At 36.7% G+C, this 27,037-nt stretch overlaps 1 protein-coding gene across 1 annotated transcript; it reads left to right on the forward strand.

Annotated features, from left to right (window-relative positions):
* Positions 1 to 76: 76 nt before the first annotated feature.
* Positions 77 to 23,162, forward strand: SLC25A32 (solute carrier family 25 member 32). The gene is made up of 7 exons (XM_043979258.1): positions 77 to 579; positions 7,546 to 7,696; positions 13,953 to 14,038; positions 15,662 to 15,819; positions 19,681 to 19,794; positions 20,379 to 20,524; positions 21,793 to 23,162. The coding sequence occupies exons 1-7, from the start codon at positions 426 to 428 to the stop codon at positions 21,926 to 21,928; spliced, it is 945 nt and encodes a 314-aa protein (XP_043835193.1). The 5' UTR covers positions 77 to 425; the 3' UTR covers positions 21,929 to 23,162.
* Positions 23,163 to 27,037: the final 3,875 nt, after the last annotated feature.

The raw sequence follows: 27,037 nt of genomic DNA on the forward strand, positions 1-27,037 counted from the left end.
GCCGAGCGGAAACTGTCTTTCACTCATCTTCCCACCCCATCCCCCCAGACCCCGCCCAAGACTCGGCAGTTTGTAGTTACTCCTCTTGGGAAAGCGGAGGCGGGGATTCGGAAGGAGATGGGATCCCTTGGAGCAAGCCTCCCTATCGCGGCTGCGTGAGCTGCCCCTTCTCCCACCTCGCGCCCCTGGCAAGCACGCTCGCTCTGCCGCTTCCGCCGCGCCACGCCCCCCCACGCCCCCGCCACGCCCCCCGCCCTCGGCTCCCGAGGTGTCTCCGGCTGCCCGCGCGCAGGTCGCGCCGACCCCAGCTCGCGGCCCGCGCTGTTCCGCCGATCCGGGCGGCGACGGTCGCTACAGTGGCGGCGACGGCGTCTCGTCCCAGTTCCGCGGCCCTGGGCGCCGTGGTGTCCGCGGCTCCCGACATCATGACGGCCCAGGGCCAGTCGACGGCCGGGTCGTCGCCTTTGTACACAGTGTTCCGTCATGTGCGGTACGAGAACCTGGTGGCGGGCGTGAGCGGCGGCGTCCTCTCCAACCTGGCGCTGCATCCGCTCGACCTCGTGAAGATCCGCTTCGCCGGTAAGAGGCTGCCCACGCTCGGCGGAGGCGGCGGCCCCGCGCTGCCTTGCGGGGGACCGACGGAGCGGGCGGGCGGGGGGAGGGGGCAGGGGGCAGGGAGCCTGCCTCGGGCGGCTCCCCCTCCGTGGGATCCCGGCCCTTAGGCTGCCGACACGGAGCAGCTCTCGGACCGACTCTAGGTGCGGGAATCCTCCCCCTGCTCTGTGCGCGGAGGGCTCTGGAGTCGCTGCCACGAGGGCGGTTACGGGGTGACGAGCACATGACGGGGCACCCAACGACAGCAGGCTCGGGGGCGGGGGGAAGGACACCCGGCGTGGTGGCAGGAGATTGGGGGAGATTGGGAGTCAGTGGTTTTCCTCTTGTGGTCTGCACCTTTGCCTTCCGAACAGCTCCTTTTGAAACACCCGAAGTAGTTACCTGAGTAATTGACTTGAGCCAGCTGCGATAGCACTTGAACCCGGGTTCAGCTCGACGCTGTCCACAAGGTGCCTACTACGTGCCGAGCACTCTCAGCGCTGGGGATGCAAAGAAACCTATTCTCAAAGAACTCACAGCATGCCTAACTCCCTTTCATGAAGAAATACATGAGAGGCCACAGTACATTTTTGGAAAGTTTGAGTGTCATATTAGCTTTCTATGTTTAAGATGTTCTGAGCTATAATGGTGTATATGGTCAAGTTCAAATCCTGTTCCCTGATGAATCAGCCTTTCCTGGTCCTCTTAATACTAGTGTATATCTCCAATTATTCCAGTACACTTCTTGTATCTACAGACATTGTTTGCTTGTTGTCTCCACCTGTAGGTTGAACACCTGTAGATCCCAATATACCAATCTGTAAGCACTTATTAAGTGCCTCCTAAATGATGGGAATACAAAAGAAGCAAAAGACTGGCCCTGCCCTCAAGGAGCTCAGAATCTGTTGAGGGAGACAACAAATCTTTCATGTTTAGCCCATTGCCTGGCACTAAAACATTTATTTAATAAGTGCTTGATTTGATGTTATTCACTAGGTGAGCATTTAACCTCTTTGGGCTTCCTCATCTGTTAAATGAAGGTAATAATATCTAATATCTACCTCAGGATCAAATGAAATGTTTTGTGAAAACAATATTAAAACTATTAAAAATAAAAACAGCAAATTTTCTTGCAAGTTCAGGAAAGTCTACTTGGACAACTGAACTTTAAAGTTGTTAATTTTATTATTGCCTATAATTTTAATTACAGATCAGTTTTTGTCTCAAGTATTAGATCTGGAAAGTAGTGAATCTGATCATTTAGAAATTTTCGGGGCGGCTAGGTGTCACAGTGGATAAAGCACCCGCCCTGGATTCAGGAATACCTGAGTTCAAATCTGGCCTCAGACACTTAACACATACTAGCTGTGTGACCCTGGGCAAGTCACTTAACCCCAATTGCCTCACTAAAAAAAACAAACAAACAAACAAATTTTCATTTCCTTGGGGAATAATTGAAGGATTCCATATGATATACAATAGTATTCAGTATAGTTCAGTGGGAAAAGGTGTCAGATTTTGAGTCAGGGCTTGGGTTCACATCCTGGCTCCACTACTTATTTTCCGTGTGACTGGGCACAAGTCAATGCCTCTCTGTTCTCATATGTAAAATATGCCAGTTTGACTAAACTCCAAGATGTAAATCTATGATTCTACCAATAATGTGGGAAGCACAGTACAAATAGCATTCTGGGCTAAATGTCTTTTTTCAAGAGCTTACTATATCTATGTGACTAGGGTGCAATGGATAGAGCATCAGCCCTGAAGTTGGGAGGACCTCTGAGTTCAAATGTGACCTCAGACATTTACTGGTTGTATACCTCTGGGCAAGTCACTTAACCCCAATTGCCTTAAAAAAAACATCCTGGGGCCATATCCAGTCGTCCTGATCTATATCTTGCCACTAGCCCCAGATGGCTCCAGAGGGGAGAATGAGGTTGGTGACCTTGCACAGCTCTCACTTAAATCCAATTCAGTGCAAGTCTTGAGAATGAAAGACAAACAACAATCTATGTGACCATAGGAAAGTCATATCAGAGCCTCATCTGTAAAATGGGGATATAGTTATACAACTACCTCAAATGGTTGTTGAGGAAAACTCAAATCTCAGACCACTAGATAATGAATTATCATGAGGCAGTGATCTCATCCTTGATGTTTATTGACTTGGTGAGCTTTAGTTTTGTCATCTATGAAGTGGAGATAATACCTCTAGTACCTACTTCACACATTTGCCCTGAGAATCAAATGAAACTATGTAAACCACTTTGCATACCTTAATAGGCCTTATAAATATCACTTATTCCTCACTCAAGCAGTCAAACTAATTGAACTATCATTTAGTCAAGGAGTGCTAAACTTATTCTTTTATTTTTTTTGGCAGGGTAAACTTATTCTTTGTAACTCTATAGTACAGCCCAGAACATATTCATTGTAGAAGGTGCAAAATGATATTTTGGCTCAATATTGGAAAGATTTTTTTAAGACTTAGCTGAGTCTGAAAATACAGCAACCTGTCTTTTAAAGTATTGCCCCTGGAAATGTTCAAATGGGAACAGAATGACAGCTGGGGGGGGGGTAGGGGGGGAGACAGAGAGAGGGAGAGGGAAAAGAGAATATGAATGAGGGAATGAAGGAATGAGAATATTAAGCATTTAATATGAACACAAGCAATCAAGACATAGATCCTACTTTCAAAGAACTTTCTTTCTAATAGGGGGAAGACAATAAGTAAAGGGATAGGAGCATGGTGTAAAGATAACTTAGTAGAAGTAGCATGAAAGCCTTGTTCCTTTCAAGATCAGTGTAAAACATACCTATCAGAGCATCCTAATGGTTAACTTCTACATTATGGGAGAGGGAAGATGAGGAAGAAATAGCAATAATGACCAGACTAAGGCAGTTAGTCAAAAGTCAGCAAGCATTTTTTAAGCTTATACTCTGTGCTAGTCACTTGTACTAAGTGCTGGGGATTCACACAATGGCAAAAAACATGATGCCTACCCTCAAGAAGTTCACATTCTAATTAGGGAGACAGCATACAAAAAACTATGAACATATAAGAAAATATAGAGTAGATAGGTCATCTCAGAGGGAAGGCATGGGAGGAGGCAGTGTGAGGACCAGAAAAGGCCTTCTGTAGAAGGTGTGACTTGAGCTGAGTCTTGAAGTCAGTATCTGACCATGAGGAAGAACACTCCAGGCATGGGTAAGAGTCAATGAAAATGCACAGAATCAAGGAACAAGAAATGGAGTGCAGTGTGTTTGGCACAGTAAGAAGACAGGTGTTGCTGGATTTTATAGTCTTAAGAAGACTAGACCAAGTGGTAAAAGACTAAATGCCGCATAGAACCTTTTATATTTAGAGATTTGAAGCAAAAACACCAACCTACGCATAAGGCAAAGTTTGCACTTTGGTGGTAGCTTTTGAGTGAAAAGATAACGTACTGTAGATTTAAATCTTGGAATTAGCAGCATAGAGTTAATAATGGAAACCTTGGGAGCTGATATGTTTGTTCAACAAGCAAGATACTATAAGGCAACCATTCTTAAACTGGGGTCCATAAAGTTTTTTTTTAAAATACATTTTGGTAATTTTCAATATAATTGTGTTCCTTCATAATTCTATGCATTTAAAAACATTTTGAGAAAGGATCCATGCCACAAAAAAAGGTTAAGAACCCTTGATACTCTTAATTATTAATGCCCTTTTCCTTCTCAAATTAAATTATATTTCTTTATCTGTGAACTTGTTATATTCCCTATTGTCATGCATGTTTCTCAAGGGCCGGATCAGTCTTTCATTTTTATCCTTCTATCTAGTCCTTTGTACATAGTTAGGTACTTAATAAACATGCTTTAAGTTGAATTTTTGTGATTGATTCACCATGTTATCTGCAATTTTCAAAGCAATTTCCAGTAGACTTCTATCACTCTTTGAAAACATTTGGGATTATATTTACGTTGTTTATTCTTTGTGTTGGCCTCCTTGCTCTAGCTTCAAAAAAAGTGACTGTTTTTTTATGCCTATAGTATCCAAGGAGGCTAGGTATTCCCAGGCCACTGGAAGTCATAAGACTTCTTCCCAATGTGGTACCAATTAGCTGTGCCCCTCAAATGGCTATCAATCACACATTGCCTTATGATATTGTTTGTATTGTTTAACCTTTTGCTTGTCTATGCTTTCTATCCTCAAGTAGATTTTAAATTCCTTAAGGGATTTTCTGTACCACTCCCCCAGCAACTGACATTGCCTTTCAGGTGCTCAATTTTTGTTGACTGATTACTAGCCAACTTCTCAGCAGCTAAAAATTTTAAGACAAGTGTGAAATTAGCAGGGAGGTTAGAGTAGGATAGGGGGATCATGCAGAATGAGATATCTTCATTCTAGTAATAGGAATTTTTATGTTCTAGTGATATAACTGGCAAAATGTTTTTCTTTTTAAGCTCTGCATGTAATAGTATACTAGGGCAACTAGTATATAGTAAGCCTGGTATAAATGATAGCTATTATTATAATTATTTTATTTGTCAGGTGATTTAGAGCAGCTAGTGGTTCAGTAGAGTGCTGGGCCTGGAGTCGAGAAACCTTAATTCACATTTGACCTCAGACACTTAATAGCTCTGTGATCCTGGGCAAATCACTTTAACGCTGTTTGCCTCAGTTTCTCCTCTATAAAATGAGCTGGAGAAAGAAATGGTAAACCATTCTAGTATCCTTGCCAAGAAAAAACTCCAAATGGGGTCACAAAGAGTCAGACCCAACTGAAATAACCAAATAACATATAATAATACTGCATGGACATGACTGAGTATAGTATAGAGTAAAATATTATTTTAAGGAATAAAATTGTCTGAAAAAAAGGATGAAAATTACCTATAATTAAGAGAATTGTGACACATAACTTTTCAAAAAAGTAAATGCAGAGATCTTTGAACTAGAGCCATAAGAAGTTGGGCTTTGAAAAGCCAGGTGCATCTTAGCTGCACCTGGGGAATATTATAGTGATATGAACTTCATGTTGAAAGGAATGCAGGAGAGAAAAATAGGGAGGTGGTTTACTGGATCAAAAGATTTATGCAAGAGGAAGAGAAACCTGAAACCCAAGGAGAGCATCAGAAAGATCTGAGTGAGAGAAAAATTGAATAATTCATTTAAAAGAGTAGCTAAATTGCACTATTGGTCAGATTAGTTATAAAAGGAATTGACTTTCCCTTTCAGCTATTAATGATTTTCTAATCTCCATGGGGGGAGGGGGAAAGAATTTAGAGATGCAAGGCTATCAGAAATTTTGGGTTTATAGGTTTTTTAAAAAGCCTTTTGGATTTTTGTAACTAAATTTTTGTAACTAAAACAGTCATTTTCATTTTTTACAAATTGAAATGATTGTCAGTTTCAAAAAAAAAAATCTTGATTTTTCCCTTTGTGTGTGTGTGTGTACATACACACACATTCAGTATGTTGTCATTCATTGTTTAGGAGAATTGACTTTTTTTGTTTTTCCTTTCAAGTTGATTTTCAAATAATTTTAGAGTTAAAATGGATCTCAGATACCAATTAGTCCAACCTATACCTGAAAGAATGCTTTTTAATCTAGCTGTGTGACCCTGGGCAAGTCACTTAACCCCAATTGCCTCACCAAAAAAAAAAAAAAGAATGCTTTTTACAACATATACAAGTGATTACAACTTTTGCTCATAAACATCCTCCACTGGGGGAGAATGTACCTCTTTAAACAGCATATTACACTTTGAAATAACTCCATTAAGAAATGTTCATAACAGTGTTTTACATGATTGCACATGTATAACTTTTATCTGATTGCTTACTGTCTCAGGGAAGGATAGAATTTGGAGTTAAATAAAATTTTTTAAAGTCTTAACATGTAATGGAAAAAAATAATACATATTTTTTAAAAGATTTTGCTCACATGAAGTCTAAATTTGCTTCTTTGAAACATCTACCTATTACTTCATCATGTAGTGTGTAGAGAGTTGCCTTGGAATCAGAAAGACTTAGGTTCAAAAACACTATTTAATACATCAACAAGTATTTATTAAGCATCAACTACGTGCCAGACACTGGGCCAAGGCTTGGAAATACAAATAAAAAGAATGAAGAAATATTTTTTCCAGGCCAGAAATATAGTTTGGGAACCAGGTTGCAAAAGGCTTTAAAAGCTAAACAAGGGGCAGCTAGGTGGCACAGTGGATAAAGCACCAGCCCTGGATTCAGGAGGACGGGAGTTCAAATCCGACCCCAGACACTTGACACTTACTAGCTGTGTGACCCTGGGCAAGTCACTTAACCCTCCTTGCCCTGCGCAAAAAAACAAAACAAACAAACAACAAAAAAAAGCTAAACAAAGGGGTGTATTCACATACATACATACATAAATACACACACTGATAAAGTTTGTGATAAATAAATTGATGAATAAATAAATTATATGTATATTATATATTTTTTTCTAAAAGTAGTAGGGAGCCACCGGAGTTTATTGAGTAGGTTGTACAACATGGTCTAGTCATCAATTAAAGAAAAATAATAACTAAGATTATAAACAAGTCGTTTCTATATAATTTTGAGGACTTCAAGGGAAAGTACTGTGTAGACATGAAAGATAAAGTAAAATTGTTGCTTTACATAAAGGATTTTATCTTAAGAAATTTTTCTTCACCAAAAAAAAAAAAAAGATTTTTACAATGTCAGCATCAATGATAATCTTAACCTCAAGGCCTGTTTTCTTTGTAAACCGAAGGGGTTGGTCTAGATGACCTTTGAGGTCCTTCCCAAGTCCTTGACCTGGGGAAGGTGGAAAGGGAAAGGAATAAATATTACTAAAGTACCTACTATTCAAACACTGTACTGAGCACTTTACCAATGTCTCATTTGAGAAAGAATATGTAGAATTCAATTTTTACTAACTTTTAATATGCTTTAATGTATAGTGAGTGATGGACTGGAACTGAGACCGAAATATAAAGGAATAGTACATTGTCTGACCACTATTTGGAAAGTTGATGGACTACGAGGCCTTTATCAAGGAGTAACTCCTAATGTGTGGGGTGCAGGTTTATCTTGGGGACTCTACTTTTTCTTGTAAGTATATCTCTAGAAATTGTATTATATCCTATGAGAAAGCATGGATTTTTTAAAGTAATATTTTATACTTCCTTTGACAGCATAATGTTGATAAAGCTAAATGACCAGCCTCACCAACTTCTTGTGATTTGTGTAAAGGTGCTATGTAACAGTCTTCATGGTCTCTGATTATAAATATAGAATAGAGCTTTCCATTTAAGATAAGGCTCTTTTAAGGTAGATTTACTACCCAGTTTTCCCTTACTTATAAGAAATTAATTGTCCATATTTACTTCTGATAATGGATAATTTATGTACAGGGCAAAAAGGTGAACACCATTTACCTTGACTTTGCCATTATTTAACAGTTGTGGTTGAGCACTTGTGGGAAAGTATAGAACTTGAATCTAACACTTAAAATGAAAATGTTTTTACTGTGATTGTAGTCACATGTAGTGTCTATGATTATCAATAATTTATTGGGGAAGAGGTGTTGTTTCTAGAGTTCTCCAATAATACAGAATTCCACACTGTGAACCTAGAAGGGTGGAGAGCGAAGTGAGAGGTGAATGTTGGTTCTCACATAACCTTAAAAAAGCAACCAACAGTGCTACATGAGAACTGTGAAAGAGAGAGCTCAAATAGCTGAGAAGACGACAGAAATGATGATGCTTCAAGGGGCTCACATCTTTTTTGCTTTCTAGCATTTGACCAACTTCCACTTCTCCTGAGTTCTTCTTTTGGATTTACTTTAAAACCTATTCTCTCTCTCCCATTTGGAAATAGCTGCAGTTCTTTTGGATACAAGGAGCAACAAAACACATATTACTGTAACGTTGTAATTCTTTTGCTGTTCATAAGCCAGAAGGTACCATCTGATAGTTGGTTCATTTGATAGATGAAACTGAGACCCAGAGAACTTACGCAACTTGCCTGGGATCACACATGGAGCAAAGTTCCACTATTAAACCCAATTCTCCAAATGTACTTTTATATACCATAAACATCAATACTTTCTCAACATTCTCTACCATAAATATACAGAAACACAATAACACAACCATGTCACACAGCCACATTTCAGGAAGAAAGCCTGAGTTGATACAGATTGAAAACCATCCATGCATGTCTATGCTATGTGATTGTTGTCTCTGATTCCTGTAAATCTGTCGATTGGTGTTGCATGAATACTAATGAAGCACAATCAGTTATCCCTCTTTCTCACTATTTGACTGATCCATCTTTTTTTTTTTTTTTTTTGCTTGGGGCAGTGGGGGTTAAGTGACTTGCCCAGGGTCACACAGCTAGTAAGTGTCAAGTGTCTGAGGCCGTATTTGAACTCGGGTACTCCTGAATCCAGGGCCAGTGCTTTATCCACTGTGTCACCTAGCTGCCCCCTGATCCATCTTTTTTACCCATTTATTTATTTCTCTGCCACATTTTAAGGTGCTTTGCCCACATAATTCCTCATTTGTAATGGGTTCCAGTGTTCTCATAACCACCAAGTATCTTTTTCATTGCTTTTTGGGTAATCCTCAAGTTCAGTCCTTTAGGGGCTACAGTATTTATCCAGTTAATCAACAAGCATTTGTTGAGCACTAACTGTGCGAGGCACTGTATTTTATGACTTACAGCATCATCAGTAGCTTTTTGGTATTTTAAAAATCAGCCTTTGCTTTATGGAGAAGCTTGGGTTTATTAAAAGAATGATGCTAACTAAATAAAATAATTGTGTAATTTCTGAAAAGTACATTATTTATCCATTTGTAGTATTTATCTAAATTATATTTACTGATGAATGGACTAAGTTCTGTCTGACAATCTAGGCAACAGGCAGTCTTTATCTGCTTTTGGTTTTGTTTTTTTCCCAAGGGTGGGTAGTTAGACTAAACTATTGAGTTCTTATACATCTTATTTAAATGGTTCTGCATTGTTTGGGGGCTTGGTGCAACCAGCAAAATGGTAAACACCTTTGGCAAACCTTCATCTTCTTGGCATATGTGACAATATTTGAACAAAGTTAAATTTTTGTTACATTTTTAGGGTACCTTATATGGTTTCAAAATATGCATGGGAAACACTTTTGGAGTAGAACCCTACTTAAAAGCAAATGCTTTTTGTAATCAGCAAACAACTTAGATATTGTTTTCTTTCTATCTTTCAGTCTCTTGTATGATTGTAAACATGTAACCTGTGGTAGAACATTTTTTTGCAGAAGGGTGCTTTTTCCTTCTCATAACTTCATCACAAATGAACTCTTATAAAACTTTGATAGACAGTAATAAACATGTAAATTAAAGCAATTCTGATATATATTGCCTTTCACCCTGCAGATTGACAAAGGTAAAAGATGGAGATAGTAAATGTGGTAAATAGTAAAAAATGATGAAAATATGTGTACACAGGCAGTTGGTGGAGATGTAAATTGGTTCAGTTATTCTTTGACTCAAATATCCCATTGATAGGCATATATCCTAGGGAGGTCAAAGACGAAGAAAGATCCTGTATACACCAAAATATTCTTAACAGCAAATGACTGGAAACAGAGGAGGTGCTAAACAATTAGGTAATTGCTAAATAAACTGTAGTACAGAAAAGCCATTGAATATTATTGCATATTAATGAATTTATTAATAATTTGTAAATGCATACTATGGGTCAGGTGCTGGAACAACAGAGACAAAAATTATAAAGTTCTGGGCCTCAAGGAGCTTATATTCTTTAGAAACAAAGATGAGGGATTTAGAAAAACATGGGAAAATTTTATATGGATTGATGCAGAATGAAGCTGATCAAAGGAGTTAGTATACATGACTACAGCAATTTAAACTGAAAAAAAAAAAAACCAATAAAAAATGGAAAATTATCCAGTTTGGATAGGGGGAAGAGTTGAGAAAATACACTTTTCTCATTGAAGAGGTAAGGGACTATGGATGTGGAATACCTATCAGACTCAGTTGACATGAGAGGTGGCTTTGTCGAACTGCTTTTTCTTTTGAAATCTTTCTTGTAAGGACAAGGCTTGCAAGGGAGAGGAGGAGGGAGTTATGTGTTTGGAAATAAATGTAATATAAAAACTAAAGGCATCAATAAAACAAACAATTGAATAATTTTGTAGAAGAGAAACGTAGGTATATGGCTTAGTAATTAATTTTGTATTAGAATCCATATTTTTTGTACTCTCCTCTTGAGGGCACAGTTCTTGAGAATTAGTTCCTCAGCACCCTAAAAATAGTGTCACCTGTTAGTCAGACCTCTTTTATGTATATTTGGTCTAGTCCAGCTGTTCTTTACATCTTGTTTTCTTCAGTATAATTTCCATTTCCTCATGCAGCAAATGGACACATCTATATGAGATGTTAAAGTGCATATATGGTGTCTGCACTGATTTTGATGGTGAAACAAGTTTGTAATAACATCTTTACAGATAGTTTTCATTTTTGTTGTCCTCAATTCCATACTTCTCTTCATAATCAAGAAATTCTTTTAAAGTAGATTAATTTTCCTGTTTTTTTTTTTAAAGGCTCCACGGAGTGTTTATTAGGTGATGGCAATCTTTTCCTATTGATATTTTGCCCTCAGTTAAAGCATGTATTCACAAAGCAGTAGCATTGCATTGGGCATTGTCAAATGGTCCAGACACATTCATCTGATGAGAAAATAATGGATATTCTTTCCCCTTTTTAAGTCTCCCAAGAAAATCATAATTGTTTTCTGGAACCCAGACAGGATAGAGTGGGAATTCTGTTAGCTCTCTTCCTCCTCCTTTGGAGGAAGAATTCTTACTTGATTTCTTAAGGTGAGATGTGGGTGAAAGGAGAAGAGGAAGAGAGGGAGGAAAGGAAGGAAGGATGGATGAATATGGGTTATACGTGTGCAGTCATGTAAAGCATTTCCATATTAGTCATTTTGACACTCTGTCTCTTGATTCCAGGCATTTTCTCTGACTCTCCCCTATGTCTGGAATTCTCTCCCTCATCTCTACTTAATGGCTTCCTTTTAAGTCCCAGCTAATATTTCAGCTTCTACATAAAACATTTCCCAACCCTTCTTAATTTTTTAGTGCCTGCCCTCTGTTAATTATTTCCTATTTATCCTTTATATAGCTTATTTGTACTTTTTTTTTTTTTGCTTCTTGTCTCTCCCATTAGATTGTGAGCTCCTTCTTTTGCCTTTTTTTGTATTCCCAGCACTTTGCATAGTGCCTGGCACATAACAAGTACTTAATAAATGTTTATTTACTGATTTTTAGTGTAGAACATGAATATTTACTGTCTCCACTTCCGTGTCAGTGGCACTATTGATTTCTAGATAATTCTTAACTTCCTTAATGACTTCAGTACTGGCTGACATTTAAAATTTCATGCCATTTTCACTATTCATACTGGTTTACCCATCTGACACACTGGACTTAAAGACTTCAGCTTTCTCAGCAGTAAGCAGCACATGGGTATTTTTCATTACCCAGAATACTCCATTTCCATCTTCTCAGATTCTTGAGTTCCTTCTCCCCAACTACTCTCATTTCTTCATATCGTTTGAAATTATTCTTTGCCCTAATAGTGTCTTCTGGTCTCTATTCTTCTAATTATGGAATCATAGAATTCGGGGGGGGGGGGGGGGATGAGGGTTTAAGTGACTTGCCCAGAGTCACACAGCTAGTAAGTGTCAAGTGTCTAAGGCTGCATTTGAATTCAGGTCCTCCTGAATCCAGGGCCAGTGCTTTTATCCACTGCACCACTTAGCTGCCCCCAAAGAATTTCTTTTTTTTTTTTTCCTGCAGGGCAGTGAGAGTGAATCATAGAATTCTAAAGCTAGAATGTACCTCAAGATAATCTAGTTCAGCCTCTTTATTTTACAAATAAGGAAACTGAGGTTCTAAGCGGTGAGTGATTGAGTCTCTCAGTCCCCTTTTGGTTTCATTGCTTCCATTGTAGACCCATGATTAGCCATGTCAGCCTACTCACCACAGTGCTTTATTAGGAACTTTAAATCCCTTAATATTTTCCCACTAAGCCAGCTGTAAAACCAGAGTCATTCACAACATCTACTTTGTCTGTTTTCACTGCAGAATTAAAGTCATTAAAGTAGGCAATCAGCTTCATTACAGAATTATACTCTCCAAACCAAACTGGGCCTTGACTGCTACTCTGCAGTTGTTGTTTTTTATTATTAATCTTACAGTGACTGATCATCACCTACCCTATAGTAGCTGTTCAGCCTTTCCTTGACCCTACTCTAAGCAGCTCCTCTTTTTTCACCTAATCTCAGTTAATGCCAACAGAGTTCTCCGAGTCATTCAGGTTCAAAACATGCAGTTTAGTCAACTTGAAATCAGAAGACCAGTGTTCATGTCTTGGTCTCCTACTTGATAACTGGTGTAGCTATGAGCAAGTCACAACCTCCCTGAGGGTCAGTTTCCTTATCTAGAAAATAGGATTAATAATATTTCACAGGGTTGTTGTGAAGAATGTGCTTTGTAAGCCTTATGAGTTATTATGTAAGCAGTTGTTTCTCATGGGCTATTGGTTCTTCCTTCATAATACCTCATTTTATTATCCTTTCCTTTCCATTCCCAGAATCACAAAGTTTGAAAATTAAAATCAATGTCTACAGCTATTTAGTTCATCCTTCAACAAAAAGGATTATCCTCTGTAACATAACTGAAAAGTAGCCATCCAAAGATTTCTATTAAGAAGGAACCAGAACCATCTGAGGCAGCCCATTTCATGTTTTGATGGCTCTTACTGTTAGGGAATTTATGTCTATTTTTAGATTGTTAATCCCTTAGGATCAAAAACTTGATATTTAAACTTTGTATTTATCCCTCACACCCTCTGTCATAATACCTTGCATGTACTAAGTACTCAATAAATATTTGTTGAATGAATGTTTCTCCTTTTAAAAATCCCATTTTTCTTTTCTTTTTTTGGTCTTTTTTTCCCCCCTGTAATCAGATTGTTATATGTGCTTAAATAAAATCTAGTCCATACCCCTCCACACCTTGAAGGAAATATTGATATTACTAGATACAGAATGAAATTATACTTCAGAACTCCTTTTTGCTTTCATGCTTCTCAGCTGCCATGCTTTGGAGAAACCTCTTCTGCTGAAGCCCAGTGTTTGAAAAATAAGGCATTTTTGTTTGTATTATGGTTCATCTTTAAATATTACAATTATTAATCTAAGCAACAAAATTCCAAAGAACTCAAAACACTAATGTAGAGGTTATTTTTCTTTATCTTCATTGAAATCTCTCATTTAATTCTTTTAGCTACAATGCTATTAAATCATATAAGACAGAGGGGAGAACAGAACGGCTAGAGGCAACAGAATACCTTGTTTCAGCTGCTGAAGCTGGTAAGAAAATGTGTAATCTATAAAAATCCTGTACATCAATGTATACAAATTGCAGGGTTGTTTTATCATACTTTCTAGTGACTTTTCAACTCAACTTAATCAATTGGATGAAACTGGATATTATGCGGACTTCTTCGGATAACTTTTTACTCTGGATACATTTTAAATAATTTATTTTCAGCATCTAAGCAAAGTTGTAGATCCATTAGTAACAGGAAACATATGGTATATAGTCTGTAAAAAGGAAAAAAAAATAGTATTTTGGTTTACCAATTATTTAATTTAGAACATCGTTTAATTATTCTGGTATGTGTATGTTTTGTAGAACACAAATATAAAGTATAACTTATTCCTTTATAACTTCTGGTTCAGTGCTTAACATGGTTTAATATACATACTATAGATTTAATATACATCGATTAACTGCATAGAAAATCCAGAAAATATGCAGAGATTAAAGAGATTATAAAATTATTTTTATAGTTTTACATATTTGTAAATTCATTAAAATTTCATGGTAATTTGTAACTTTCTGTTTGTCATTTTTGTGGAATGAGCTATAATTGAGAACTTGGTTTTGTTTATTGGGGTATTTAATACAGGGGACAACATGGGTTTATATCTGTAAATATTTTGTTTTATCCACCTGTGTCTACTTTGCTACATAAAATGCCCAATACAATGCAACTTGGAATAAGGCATTTATTCTTGTCCTAGTGGAGGTGTGGTTATGCAGAAATAATTGGCTTAAAGGAGCAAAATGCTCTGAGTATGAATTTCTAAAATCATATATTCAGATGAACCCCAAATGACAAATGGGTCATGATCCAAAATTAATTTATAAGTCACTTCTTTAGAACTCAGAAGATATTTTCCATGTTTCCTATATGTTTTTCATAGAAACAATGTAATATGTGGAAATTAAATACCCATGCTATACCATAAAAGTCTATTTTACTCCTAGTGAGCATTCCTATTGTATTTTTTAAAGTTAGATAGCTTTTTTAGATGGGTATTATGGCAACCTAATCATTTAAAATATTTCTGTGAGAAAAGCATTCCATTCTTCACAACAGAAAAGGCAATGCAGAAACCCAGCAAATATAACTCTCCCTTCCCCTTCTCTCCCTCCACTTTCCCCCTCCCTATCCCACCCCCTCCCATCAAAGCATCTAAACAAGAGGATGAAAGGAATTGGGAGAGTAAGTCCTAGGAACCAAAGGGAAGGAGAGATCAATGAAGAAGCCAGCTTCATTAAGTACCTTCACTATTTACCTACTTTGGGACACCCAGACTCCCACTCCAAGTCAAGCTCTTGAAAATGTACCCAAGGAGTGAGTTACATTCCACTTTTTAGCCCCACTCCAAAGAGTGCTATAACCAATAGGCCCCACTGTCCACAATAAAATCTTGTCATCTCCCCAAAATGCCTCTTCTGTCCTATCCTTCTGCAGCTAAGGCCACTGGGTGGTCTACCATAAGACAAGAGCACAGTGATTCAGGTCACTTCTTTACCTCCTATTTTCCAAGGAGAGTTCATTTTTGTCTCCTAGCTATAATTTTAAGTATTTGTAACATTCGTTAGTCAAAAAGTACATATGTAATTAAACTTCTCTATTTTAGGGGCCATGACACTCTGTATTACAAATCCATTATGGGTAACAAAGACTCGACTTATGTTACAGTATGATGTTGTCAGTACTTCACAAAGGCAGTACAAAGGAATGATGGATACACTTGTAAAGATATATAAATTTGAAGGTGTGCGTGGATTGTACAAGGTACTTTTCATTTGGTTGTTTTAAATAATTATAATAGAGATTTATATCAATTGTTATTTGCCTAGTTAGTTGCCACATACATTTTCATTTACCTTTTAGGTTCAGATTCTGAAAGATTCCAGTACTCAATTCTAAAAAGAAACAAGCCTATGAGCAAGTTTTAATAAAAACAAATATAATTCACAGTACGGGTATTATATCTCCTTAGACTATTTATATTCACTGCCATGTCATTCATCAGTGTGATGTGGATGGGAGGGGGATAGAATTCTTTAAAATTCATAGGTATCTTATTTTAATATGTAGGTAATTTGGAATTTAATGCTTAGACTTTAAACAGTTCTGGTGTTTAGAAAAATATTTTTCTGTGCTTTACAGACTAAGTTATAAGAAAAGCAAACTCATTCAGATTTTTAGAATTAACAGTTCTAAATAAATGTTTAAAAAGAGGATTAGCAACATAACTCTTACCAGTGTCAGATCGGTAATGCACATGATGGCAACAAATGTCAGCTTCAAATTCAGTACAGATATGATGGCCTATATTTTCTGTTAATTACAATTCATATTTTAACTAACCTATCTTTAGTTAGACCTTTAGCCTCTCTAAGGTTGTGGACAAGATAAGCAAAATTCATTCCCAGATATCTACAGATAAACTCAGAAATAATTATGATTCCTTTATAATTGTGGATAAAAGAGGATACAGCATTATAGATAGGTATTATTATTATTATTATTATTATTATTATTATTACTGTTTAACCTTGGAAAGAATACTTCACATCTTGAGCTTCAGTGTTCTCATCTATAAGTTGAAGGGGTTATACTAGACCTCTGAGTCCCATATATATGAGCTCTGGATCAGTGGTAATCCTATGATTCAATCCAGCCCTGAAATTTTCCTATTATACTGCTTTAGTCAACATAGGAGAGTATTGATTACTTACTATGTGCAAGAAATTGATTAAGGTCTTTAAATCATCATTTAATTCATTATATTCCTTGCTTGTCTTTTCTGTATCCTGGGTGTTGTCACCCTGCTGGTCAAATTTTTATACAGGCCCAGCTAAGAATGGTGTTTACATCTTTAAATAGTTTGTTGTATTTTAAAATGTAAATATCTCCATAGTTTTTCAGCCTTACTGTACCCTGTCCCTTCACCCCAGAAAACAAAAACATCACATGCAAAATAGATTTATGATTTCATCTCATTATTGTGTATTCTTCAACAGTGCAAAACTCATCCATGCCTTATTATGTTATACAATTCTTATCCATGTTCTCCCATATTTCTTTCATAGGGAGAATCTACTCATGTTGTAGGCCTCTCTGTGGTTCTCTTAACATTATTTATGTGTCCACCAGAATTACCACAGATAGCAGTCACAAGTAGGAATGATAGGCAAACTAACCAAGGGAGTCTTATGATGGATCACAGGCAGATTCTCCCTTACAGGCCATCTCAGCAAGACCCAATTCAGCAGTTCCCAGGCCTAAAAAACTGCATCTGCAGCAGCATGCACATGTTTATTGTGTTATCCTTCTCTCCCAAAATGACTAACCTACTTTCTTTTCTAGGTGCGCTTCTTCTTACATGCAATGTACCCACCCTAGGTCACTCACACTTTTGATTCATCAGAGATTATCATATTCCATGATTTGTAGCCATATAGCTTCACTGGAAGAATAAGGATAGGGACTGGGCCTGTGATTTCATCAGTATAATGCACACTCCATAGGGAAATTCCCTCTACCATTGCAAGTCAGCACCTTCTTAGTCTTAGAAAATTGCATAGAATGTTGAGGGGTTAAATGACTTGACTGGGCTTACAGTCAGTGTACTTCAGAGTCAGAACTTGAACCTAGATGTTTTGGCTCTAAGTCCAATTTTCTATCCACTACACTGTGTCTCCTCTCTGGCACACAATAGTGCTTAATTAATGCACTAGAAGAATATTGGCCCTAAACAAGTGAGTTTTAGTTTCACGTAGACATTTTTTAAATAAAATTAAGTATAAGTTGAACTAAATGCCCTCAAAAGTCTTTTCTAAGGTTAAGATTCTCTAATTCCTTTAAATAACGAGTTCCTAAGCATATTTAAAGAAAGATTCATTTTCTTTTCTTTTTTAAGCCAATGATATGTAGTTGATAGCTGTGTTTGAAGTCGGGAAAACCTCCAGGTATATACATTTAGATGGACAGCCTCTAGAGCTGGTCTCTCTGTAGATATATAGAGAGATACATAGATATTTATATCTCTTGGACAAACAGAACTGGTTGGACTGAGCCTAAAACCAATAAGAGGCCCAAATTGCATTTGGTAAATTTTGTAGTACTTTTTAATGACTCAAAGGTTTTTCTTGGAACAAAGTTGCAACTTCTAACATGATGTTTTTGTAGTGATACTGTATGTCTGCATCCTGTTGCACTATAGTTTCTAAAGAATTTTAATTACAGATGACTCAACAGTGGAGAAATGTATAGTAGGTGAGAGTAAACCTCAGGATATTATTAATGAAGAATTGCACACAAGAAGGGGCATAAATGATAATACCAAAGATGAATGACTGCTGGAGCTGTGAAATGAACCAGCTTTTTTGGAAAAGAATTTGAAATTCAAGAAAAGTTTTATTAGCTGTTTATACTCTGACCTAGCAATGCTACTACTTCTTAAGTTCCCCAAGGAAGTCAAGGGCAGAAGGGCCTTATATATACCTGAGTATTAGTAGTATCTCTGTTTGTTGGGGTGAGGTATGCAAGTAGGTATAGAAAGTAGGTATAGATGAGTTAGGGAATGCCTTAGACAGTTGCAATTTATATAAATATAATTAAATGTTATTATGTCTTAAAAAGCAAATAAGAATCATTGAATTTATGCAGAGCAAACCAGAGCAAGGAAAATATATGAACATTAATTACAGTAATATAACTAAAGGCAATATTATATGGCAGCTAAATTCAAAGGCAAAAATACCAATTTTGGTTCCAGAATACTCATGATTGGACTTTCATCTCTTCTCAGTAGAGGGGTAGGGGACTAGAGGTGCTGAATATTTCATTTGCTTTCAAAGATATTTGCTGTATTAATTAATTTTGTTTTATTGTTTTTGTGACAAAGGTGGGCGTGAAGTTTTAGGGTAAGAGAGTATTTGGAAATGCTCAATAAAAAAATCCATAAAATGTTAACATATATAAGAAGGAAGGTGGGCTGCACTAAGAATGAGGAATAATAGAAAATTTACATTCTTCATTGGTGTCCACATAATGTCAGGAGACTTAAAGAAAGTACTTTGAATAATTTTCAAAAGGATATAAGCAAGAACACACAGCATCAGAAGACGTGGGTTGTTTGTATTCTGCACCACAGAAGGGTGCTTGCTCTCCCACACTGATGAAAAGACAGGTTCACTGAAGTATTAGACTCAAGTATGGATCTGTGCCTGGTTTTCTGCCATCTGATGACCCACTGATCTCAGTTTAGAATGGCTTATCACCTGAAGTTTAGTCGTAAAGTGGTGACACTACAGTATAATGAGCCCTGGTTTTTGAATCAAGACCTGGGTTCAAATCCCATCCATTGTTATTGCCAGTGTGACCTATCCTTATCCTGCCTGGGCTTCAGAGGCCTCATTTGTAAAATGAAGGCATTGGACCAGAAGGCCTCTAACATCTTCTCTAGCTCCAGAATGACAATTCTATGACAGATTTTTTTTTTACCATAGTAACTCTTTAAGTTTTTGTAGTGTTTACATATTAAATAAAGCATTCCTATTAAGAAGAGATGGAAAATTATTTACTATTTCAAATTAGATATTACAGCTTTTTTTTTTTTTTAAAGAAAAGATGGTTATCTTCTAGGGATTTCTGCCTGGGCTAATTGGAACGTCACATGGAGCACTCCAGTTCATGGCATATGAATTGCTGAAATTGAAGTACAATACACATATCAATAGATTACCAGATGAACAGTTGGTAAGAAATTCTTAAAAAGGTGATCTAATTTACTTTTATAGAAAATGTAGGGGCAACTAGGTGGCGCAGTGGATAGAACACCAGCCCTGGAGTCAGGAGTACCTGAGTTCAAATCTGGCCTCAGACACTTAACACTTACTAGCAGTGTGACCCTGGGCAAGTCACTTAACCCCAATTGCCTCACTAAAAAAAAAAAAATGTGTAAATTAAAATTAGCTTTGTCAAGATAGTTATCAAATGTACTAGAAATTTGTTATACTAACCTTTTGGTGTTAATTTTCAATACTTAAAAATGGATTTTTTCCCCTTTCCCCATTTGTCATTTACAATTTTCCACAAATTGTGTTCTAATTGTAAAGTTAACACTTGGAAATCTTTTAAAATACCATATGCAGTTATTGAGAAAATGGATATATTTAAGAAATTTTAAAGCATATTTTAAGTACTTGTTGCTTTGTTTTAGTTTAGCTTCACCACATCATTTAAGAGGCCTTAAAAGTAGACCTTATAAGCTCAAGGTAGGAAATATGTTCAGTTTAAGAAATATCCAGAAAAGACCTAACTATCTTGTCTTACTGTTTTAGAGCACAATAGAATATATATCAGTTGCAGCGATGTCAAAAATATTTGCTGTGGCAGCAACATACCCATATCAAGTAGTGAGAGCCCGACTTCAAGATCAGCACATTTTTTACAAAGGTGTATTTGATGTAATCAAAAGAACATGGAGGTAAGGTAGCAGTATAAATGCTTCAGATAATCTAATTGATTATGATGCAATAGTGGTGACTAGCCTATGGTTGACCTTGGATTTTGTTTTTTGGCTTTTTATGTGGAATAAGAATCTTTGCTCTAAAACATTCTCAGAAAGCCCCAACTCAGTGACTGACTCTTTGTATATACTTTATCTCAATGTAATACTTGTTTTCCAGTATAAAAGAACTCATGATAGAAAATGTTCTTCACATCCAATAAAAAGAACTGTAGATTCTGAATGTAGGTTGAACCATACTGCTTCTATTTTTTGGCTTTTTGTTTTCTTTTTTGAGGTTTTTCCCTTGTGTTCTGATTCTTTTTTCACAATATGACTAATGCAGGGGCAGCTAGGTGGCACAGTGGATAAAACACCAGCCCTGGATTCAGGAGGACCTGAGTTCAAATCCAGCCCCAGACACTTGACACTTACTAGCTGTGTGACCCTGGGCAAGTCCCTTAACCCTCATTGCCCTGAAAAAAAAAAAAAAAAGCAAACCCTGGACGATATGACTAATGCAAAAATATGTTTAATGTGATTGTACATATATAACCAATATCAGATTGCTTTCCATCTTGGGGAGGGGTGGAAGGAAGGGAGGCGGGGAGAAAAATTTGGAACTAAAAATCCTATGAAAACAGATGTTGAAAACTATCTTTACATGTAACTAAAAATAATAAAATACTCTGATTAAAAAAAAAATACTTGTTCTGTGTTGGGAACTCAACCCAACAAATATATTGTTATTCTGTGCATGTATAGCTGAATCGGAAGTGGTAGAAATCCCCACATTTCTCTTTTGTTTCAGATATTTTCCACAGCTGAGTATTAATGTGTGATAAATTTACTTCTATTCAATTCAACACCCTCCTTCCCACACACTTTCTCTTTAGTTCTATTTAGCAAGTGTTTATGAAGAACCTACTCTGTACCTAGTTTCTGAATTTTGTACCAATATCACATAGACTATGTGCCAATAAAGTTAAATTGTGGACTAATTAAATTGTGGTAATTGGTGTATAGCATTTCTGTAAGCTTAAACAATTTCAGTCTTATGGGAGAAATTTTTTTAGCAGCCATATTTTAAGATGAAATCATTTTTAAAGTGATCCTTTGCAGTTCCTTCAAAAAGATGTGAAAATTTTAGATGTTCTTCCTACCATGTTAAGTGTTTTGATTTAATTTTGTACAGTATCTTCATACTAGTTATTTTAGATATTGACTTATTTTTTCCCCTTCTATAGGAAAGAAGGCATCCTTGGATTTTACAAAGGAATTGTCCCTAACTTGATTAGAGTGACACCAGCCTGTTGTATTACCTTTCTAGTTTATGAAAATGTCTCCCATTTTTTACTTGACCTCAGAGGAGAAGAAGAGTAAGTTTGAAGAAGATAACACAAAAATATCTGCTGCAGCAGCAACGTACTCCTTAGTGCTTGAAATACAAAACATGCAAGAAATAGTGCACAGCAACATATTTCATGATTTAAATCAACCTCAAGCTGTTGAAAGTCAAAGAACTGATAAATCCTCATAAATTCCCTGCTTTTGCTCTCTCACTTGTCTATGTGACTTGGCTGCCTTTGCCTAGAATAGCTGCCATCAAAACAATATTAAAACTGACATGAAGCGTATAGCTCAGTGAATTTGTCCATTTCATTGTTCAAATAGAAGCTGATTTTGCAATATTTGTATAGTGGATTAGATGGATCTGCCTTTATTGCTAAACTGAACTATGTGGATTGGTTTTTAAATCTGCTCTTGTGCAATAGTAAGTTGTTGTCCTTGCAAGGATACATGGTGGCATATATGTAATAGTTCACCTTAAAGGATTAATTTCAAACTTTAGAAGGTTTGCTGAAAAAAGTGCCCAGATTCAGAGTATATCAGAATCAGTGGACAGTGAAATAAGCATTCACTGGTGATATACTTTAATCTTAGGTCAGTTTGCACTTTGGTGAGATTCCATACCCTTCTCAGGATTAAGGAGTCAGTATCTATTGTAATAACAGTTCCCCCCCCCCCATTTTAAAGTTTAATTCTGGATCCGAATTTTCTGAAAACTTGGCATTGAATGTACATTTGATTTGCAAACCTCATCGTGCTCCAAGATTAAGAGTGTCTCAGTCTTGATTTAACATATACATATCATTTAATAGAGATGCTTACAGCAGAGCCCCTTTGCAAATTCAGAAGTGTGGGGGTTGCATTGTTTGGCAGGTTGATTTTATACATAAAGTAGGAAACAATCTTCCCACTTATGCTTGTGACTTTGGGATATCTGGGTCTGGATCCCACTGGTTGGTCAAATTCATTTTCTAGATATCATTTGTACCTATGCCCATTATTGTTGATTATATTTTCATAAGGCATTGCAGGAGCGGCTTAAATAAAAAGACCTTCCCCTTTCCCTTCTCCCTAAAATGTTGAAATAGTACTTATAGTCTTATTTATCATAAATACCTATGACTGCTATTGCACTATCATCTGTCTCTTGTAAATAAAACATTGCAATTTTCAAAGCCATATTTAAATGGTTCTTTGAAAATTGATCTATTTTTACATTTTGAATGGCATTGTTTTTCAAATAAAGATGAAATCATAAATAATGTTATGTGTATTTCCTATATAGGCATTGATGCTATGCCTGGAAATGTGTTTTAAGTTTCTAATAAAATCTTTTCATTCATGCTTCTCAAGAACTAATAGATTATACAAAAAAGTTCATGAGATCCTGATGTTGATTCCTATATGCATAACATTGATGAAGCTAATGGGTTTTTACATAACAACATGAATTTTCTTTTCACTCAGTTATCACTTATTAGGTGCCTGCTTTGCGACCAGAATTGGGCAGAGTGTTGTAGGAAATGAAAATAAGAACAGTATATGAACTCTCCCAACCCGCCGCCACCCAACTCCCACCCCCACCTCGAGAACTTTCAGTCAAGTCTAGTAAGGGAGATGACCCTAATCAGAATTTAAGAATTAGAAGGCTATCCAAATGTCAACTAATACAAAGGAATACTTAATAAATGCCTATTATATTACATGGTATAAATCAAATCTTCTTAAACTGTGGGTCACAACCCCATTATGTGGTCACATAACTGAATGTGGGTGGTTGTGAAGAATTTAGCAAAAGTAAAAGGTTATGTATACCTATTTTATTTACCTTTATGTCCAGGATCATGTAAATATTTCTCAGACAAAAAGGGGTCACTAGTGGAAAAGGTTTAAGGAGCCCTGGGATAAATCACTGGTAATTGGAAGAAGGAAGAAATAGTCGAGCTTTGAAAAGTGTTTAGGTATTAGACCAGCAGATAAGATGAATAATGAAGAGGGGAGTGGGGATGGTGAAGCTAATCTAAGCAGTGCTTTAGAAAAATTTGGTAGGCAGGTGGGAATAGGAAAAGGCTGGAGGGGGGATGGCCAGATGGAATGCTAATGCAACCTAGAGAACAATAATTAACACATTAGAATAATGTTTTTAAGGCATTTTAAAAATTTGATTCTCACCAAGTCCCTGGGAAGTGATTAAAAATATACCCATTTTTACAGTTAACTCCTATAACTATAGTTGTGGACATGAGTGAGCTAGGAGATGAAGTGACCTCTACAGAATTATAAATAGCAAAGCCAGAATTTACTCTAATCCTGAGCTCTACCAGGTATTGTGCCTGAACAAAGGTGGTGGCATTAGGAGTAAAGAGGATGAGAGGTATGCTAGAGACAACTCATGCAATCCACAGAATTTTAAGGTTAGGGGTGGGAGGGTTAAAGAAAGGGAAAATGTCAGAGATGATGTGCGTCTATCCTGGGAATGGTTGGTAGTACCACTAAGAAGTGGAAAAAATCAGGATGAGAAACAAGTTTGGAGAGGAAGTCTAGGTAATCCGGGTGAATCTGTCCAATAGGCAGTGGTAAATGTGGGTCTGGACTGATTTGAAATTATTAATGGTGAGAATTGAAGAGGTAGGAATGCATAAGACCCACCAAATGAAAGCAGAGAAAAAAAGGGAAGAACAGAACCCTAGGCAATGCTTATATTTAGAATTTGGAAGGAGGAAGATGAGCCAAAGAAAGGAGAATTATGTTTTAATGATCAGCACCCGAGGGCATTATCGATCACCTGATTTGTTTCTCTTTGTCAAGATCTTAAAACTGCTGGTTGCCAATCATTCCTTAGCTCTGCCCTTGCTTGGGAATTGTTGTACTGCCATCTGGATGGAGTGTATTTGTCTCTCCTAATCACTTGCTTTATTTGCCCCACCCCACCTACTTAAACCCTTTGACTCATCCTTACAAGCTTTGTCTGATTGCAACTAAGGTTATAAAAGCTTTTATTCTGTTTAAATGGTCATTAAAAAAAAAAAAACCTAAACCAAGCACTGTAATATCGAAGCAATACTGAGACTTCAGTCTACCCTACTCTAACACAAACTGCTTAAAAATATATATATATAAATAGGATATGAACTCTCCCCTCAAAGAACTTACAGTTAAATCTAGTAGGGGAGATGACCCAAATAAAAGAATTCAAGAATTAGAAGGATATCCAAGTGCCAACTTAACAGAAAAATTGCTAAACCCCTTAGTCCAGGGATTTTAGCAATCTTTAAACTCAATATGAGATAGCAATATAGAATGTCAACCAAACAAATTAATATGATCTTGGACTGTATTAAGAAATAGCTTCTAGGAATTAGATGATTGTTCGAGTATACTCAGCCCTCATCAGACCACATCTGAAATATTGTGTGTTAAGTTCAGGGCACCATCATTGGAGAGAATCCAGAAGAAGGAAACTAGAGTGATAAAGTCGAGGGTATGCTGAAACCAGTTCCTAATCAGAAGAGCCAGTCATTAAATTATCTTTTTTTAAGCATTTACACCTGACCATTGAGTTCTTTTCATGTGAGAATCAGTTGAAGAAATCAGGGGTTAGCCTCGAGAAAAGAGGGGGAGACATGAAAACTATTCAAAAATTTGCAGGGCTGTGGAGAAAGTACTAGGTTTGTTCATCTCCACAAGATAAAACCAGGAAGTGATGAGTAGAAGTTAAAAGGAGGCAAATTTAAGCTGTATTAGGGGGGTCAGGAAAGGAGGAGAAAATAAACTTCATAACTCTTTGCAAGAGTGGACTGCTTTGAGAAGTGTGTTGGGTTCTCATTCCTTGGAGGTCTTCAAGTGACAGTGGGGGTTTCTTTAAAGTATGGGTTAGTCTAGCTATCTGCTGAGATCCCAATTCTCAAAATCTGAGGTTTTATGATTCTGTTTCTGTTGGTATGTATCATTTTTGCTCTGGCTCTGTTCTCATGAATGTTTTTAAATTACTTAGATGAAGATGTAACAAACATACCAATAAAATTTTCAAATGTCACAAAGCTAATATGGATAAAAAACTGGGATACTAAAAATTTCTCAACAGGCTGGAATCAGGTCAAATTTAACATGGTGAAATTTTCTTTGGATAAATAATGTAAAATAGTTTTGGACTTGGACTCAGAAAACCAACTGCAGAAGTACAAAACATGGCTATGCAGCAATTAAAATTAAAAAAAAAAAAAGATCAGTCAGTGGATTAAGAGTTCAGTATACATCAACTATGTGATGTGATAGCCAAAAAGCAAATGCTACCTTATGTTGCATTAATAGAAATACTGTATCTAGAATGAAGGAATTTATACTCCCTATTCTGCCCTGATCAAACAATATCTTTAGTATTGTGTTCCATTCAGGAATGACATTGACATACCTCTTAGAAAAGGAGATAAAGATGAGAAGATTCAAGGCTATATTGACATGATTCAATTCAATGAGCATTTATTATGCATATACTACATGCATCGGGGGATACAAAGATAAAACAACCCCTCCTCATATTCTATTAGGACATGCAACAGTTACATTGAATAAATACAAAATATGTACAAAATTTCAAGAGGAAAAGAAAAATAGCAATAGGAAGTTTCAGTAAAAAACTATGTAGGAGGTGACACCTGATCAATTGAGCAAAGGCATAGCGGTAGAAGATGGAATGTCATGTAACAAAACCAGGTAGTGACAGTTTTATTGGAATGGATATTACACGAAGGCAAGTACATAATATGAAATAAGAGTAAAATGTGGGTGCCATCGGTGGAGAATAAGTTGAATAATCTGGAAATGTTTAGCTTAGAGAAGGAAAACTAAAGGTTTTTGAAGGTTGTGTTTGAAAGGTATCATAAAGGGGGGAAAAAGAGGTTAACAATTTTTTTTGGTCCCACAGGGCTGATGGATAGAAGCTATTAAAGGAAGGCAATTTTCAGTTAGGTAAAAAGAACTTAACCAGTACAGAGCTGTCTGAAAGTATAATGAGTTTCTTGAGAAGGTAATGAGTTCCCTATCACTGGAGCTTTTCAATTAGGGATAGATGACCTTTTTAAAAAAAATTGTAGATAGAATTCATGTTTTAGGGAAGAGTTGGAGAGGAACTTCTAAGGTCAC

Source organism: Dromiciops gliroides, chromosome 1 (genome assembly GCF_019393635.1).
Source record: "Dromiciops gliroides isolate mDroGli1 chromosome 1, mDroGli1.pri, whole genome shotgun sequence".
Lineage (NCBI taxonomy): Eukaryota > Metazoa > Chordata > Mammalia > Microbiotheria > Microbiotheriidae > Dromiciops > Dromiciops gliroides.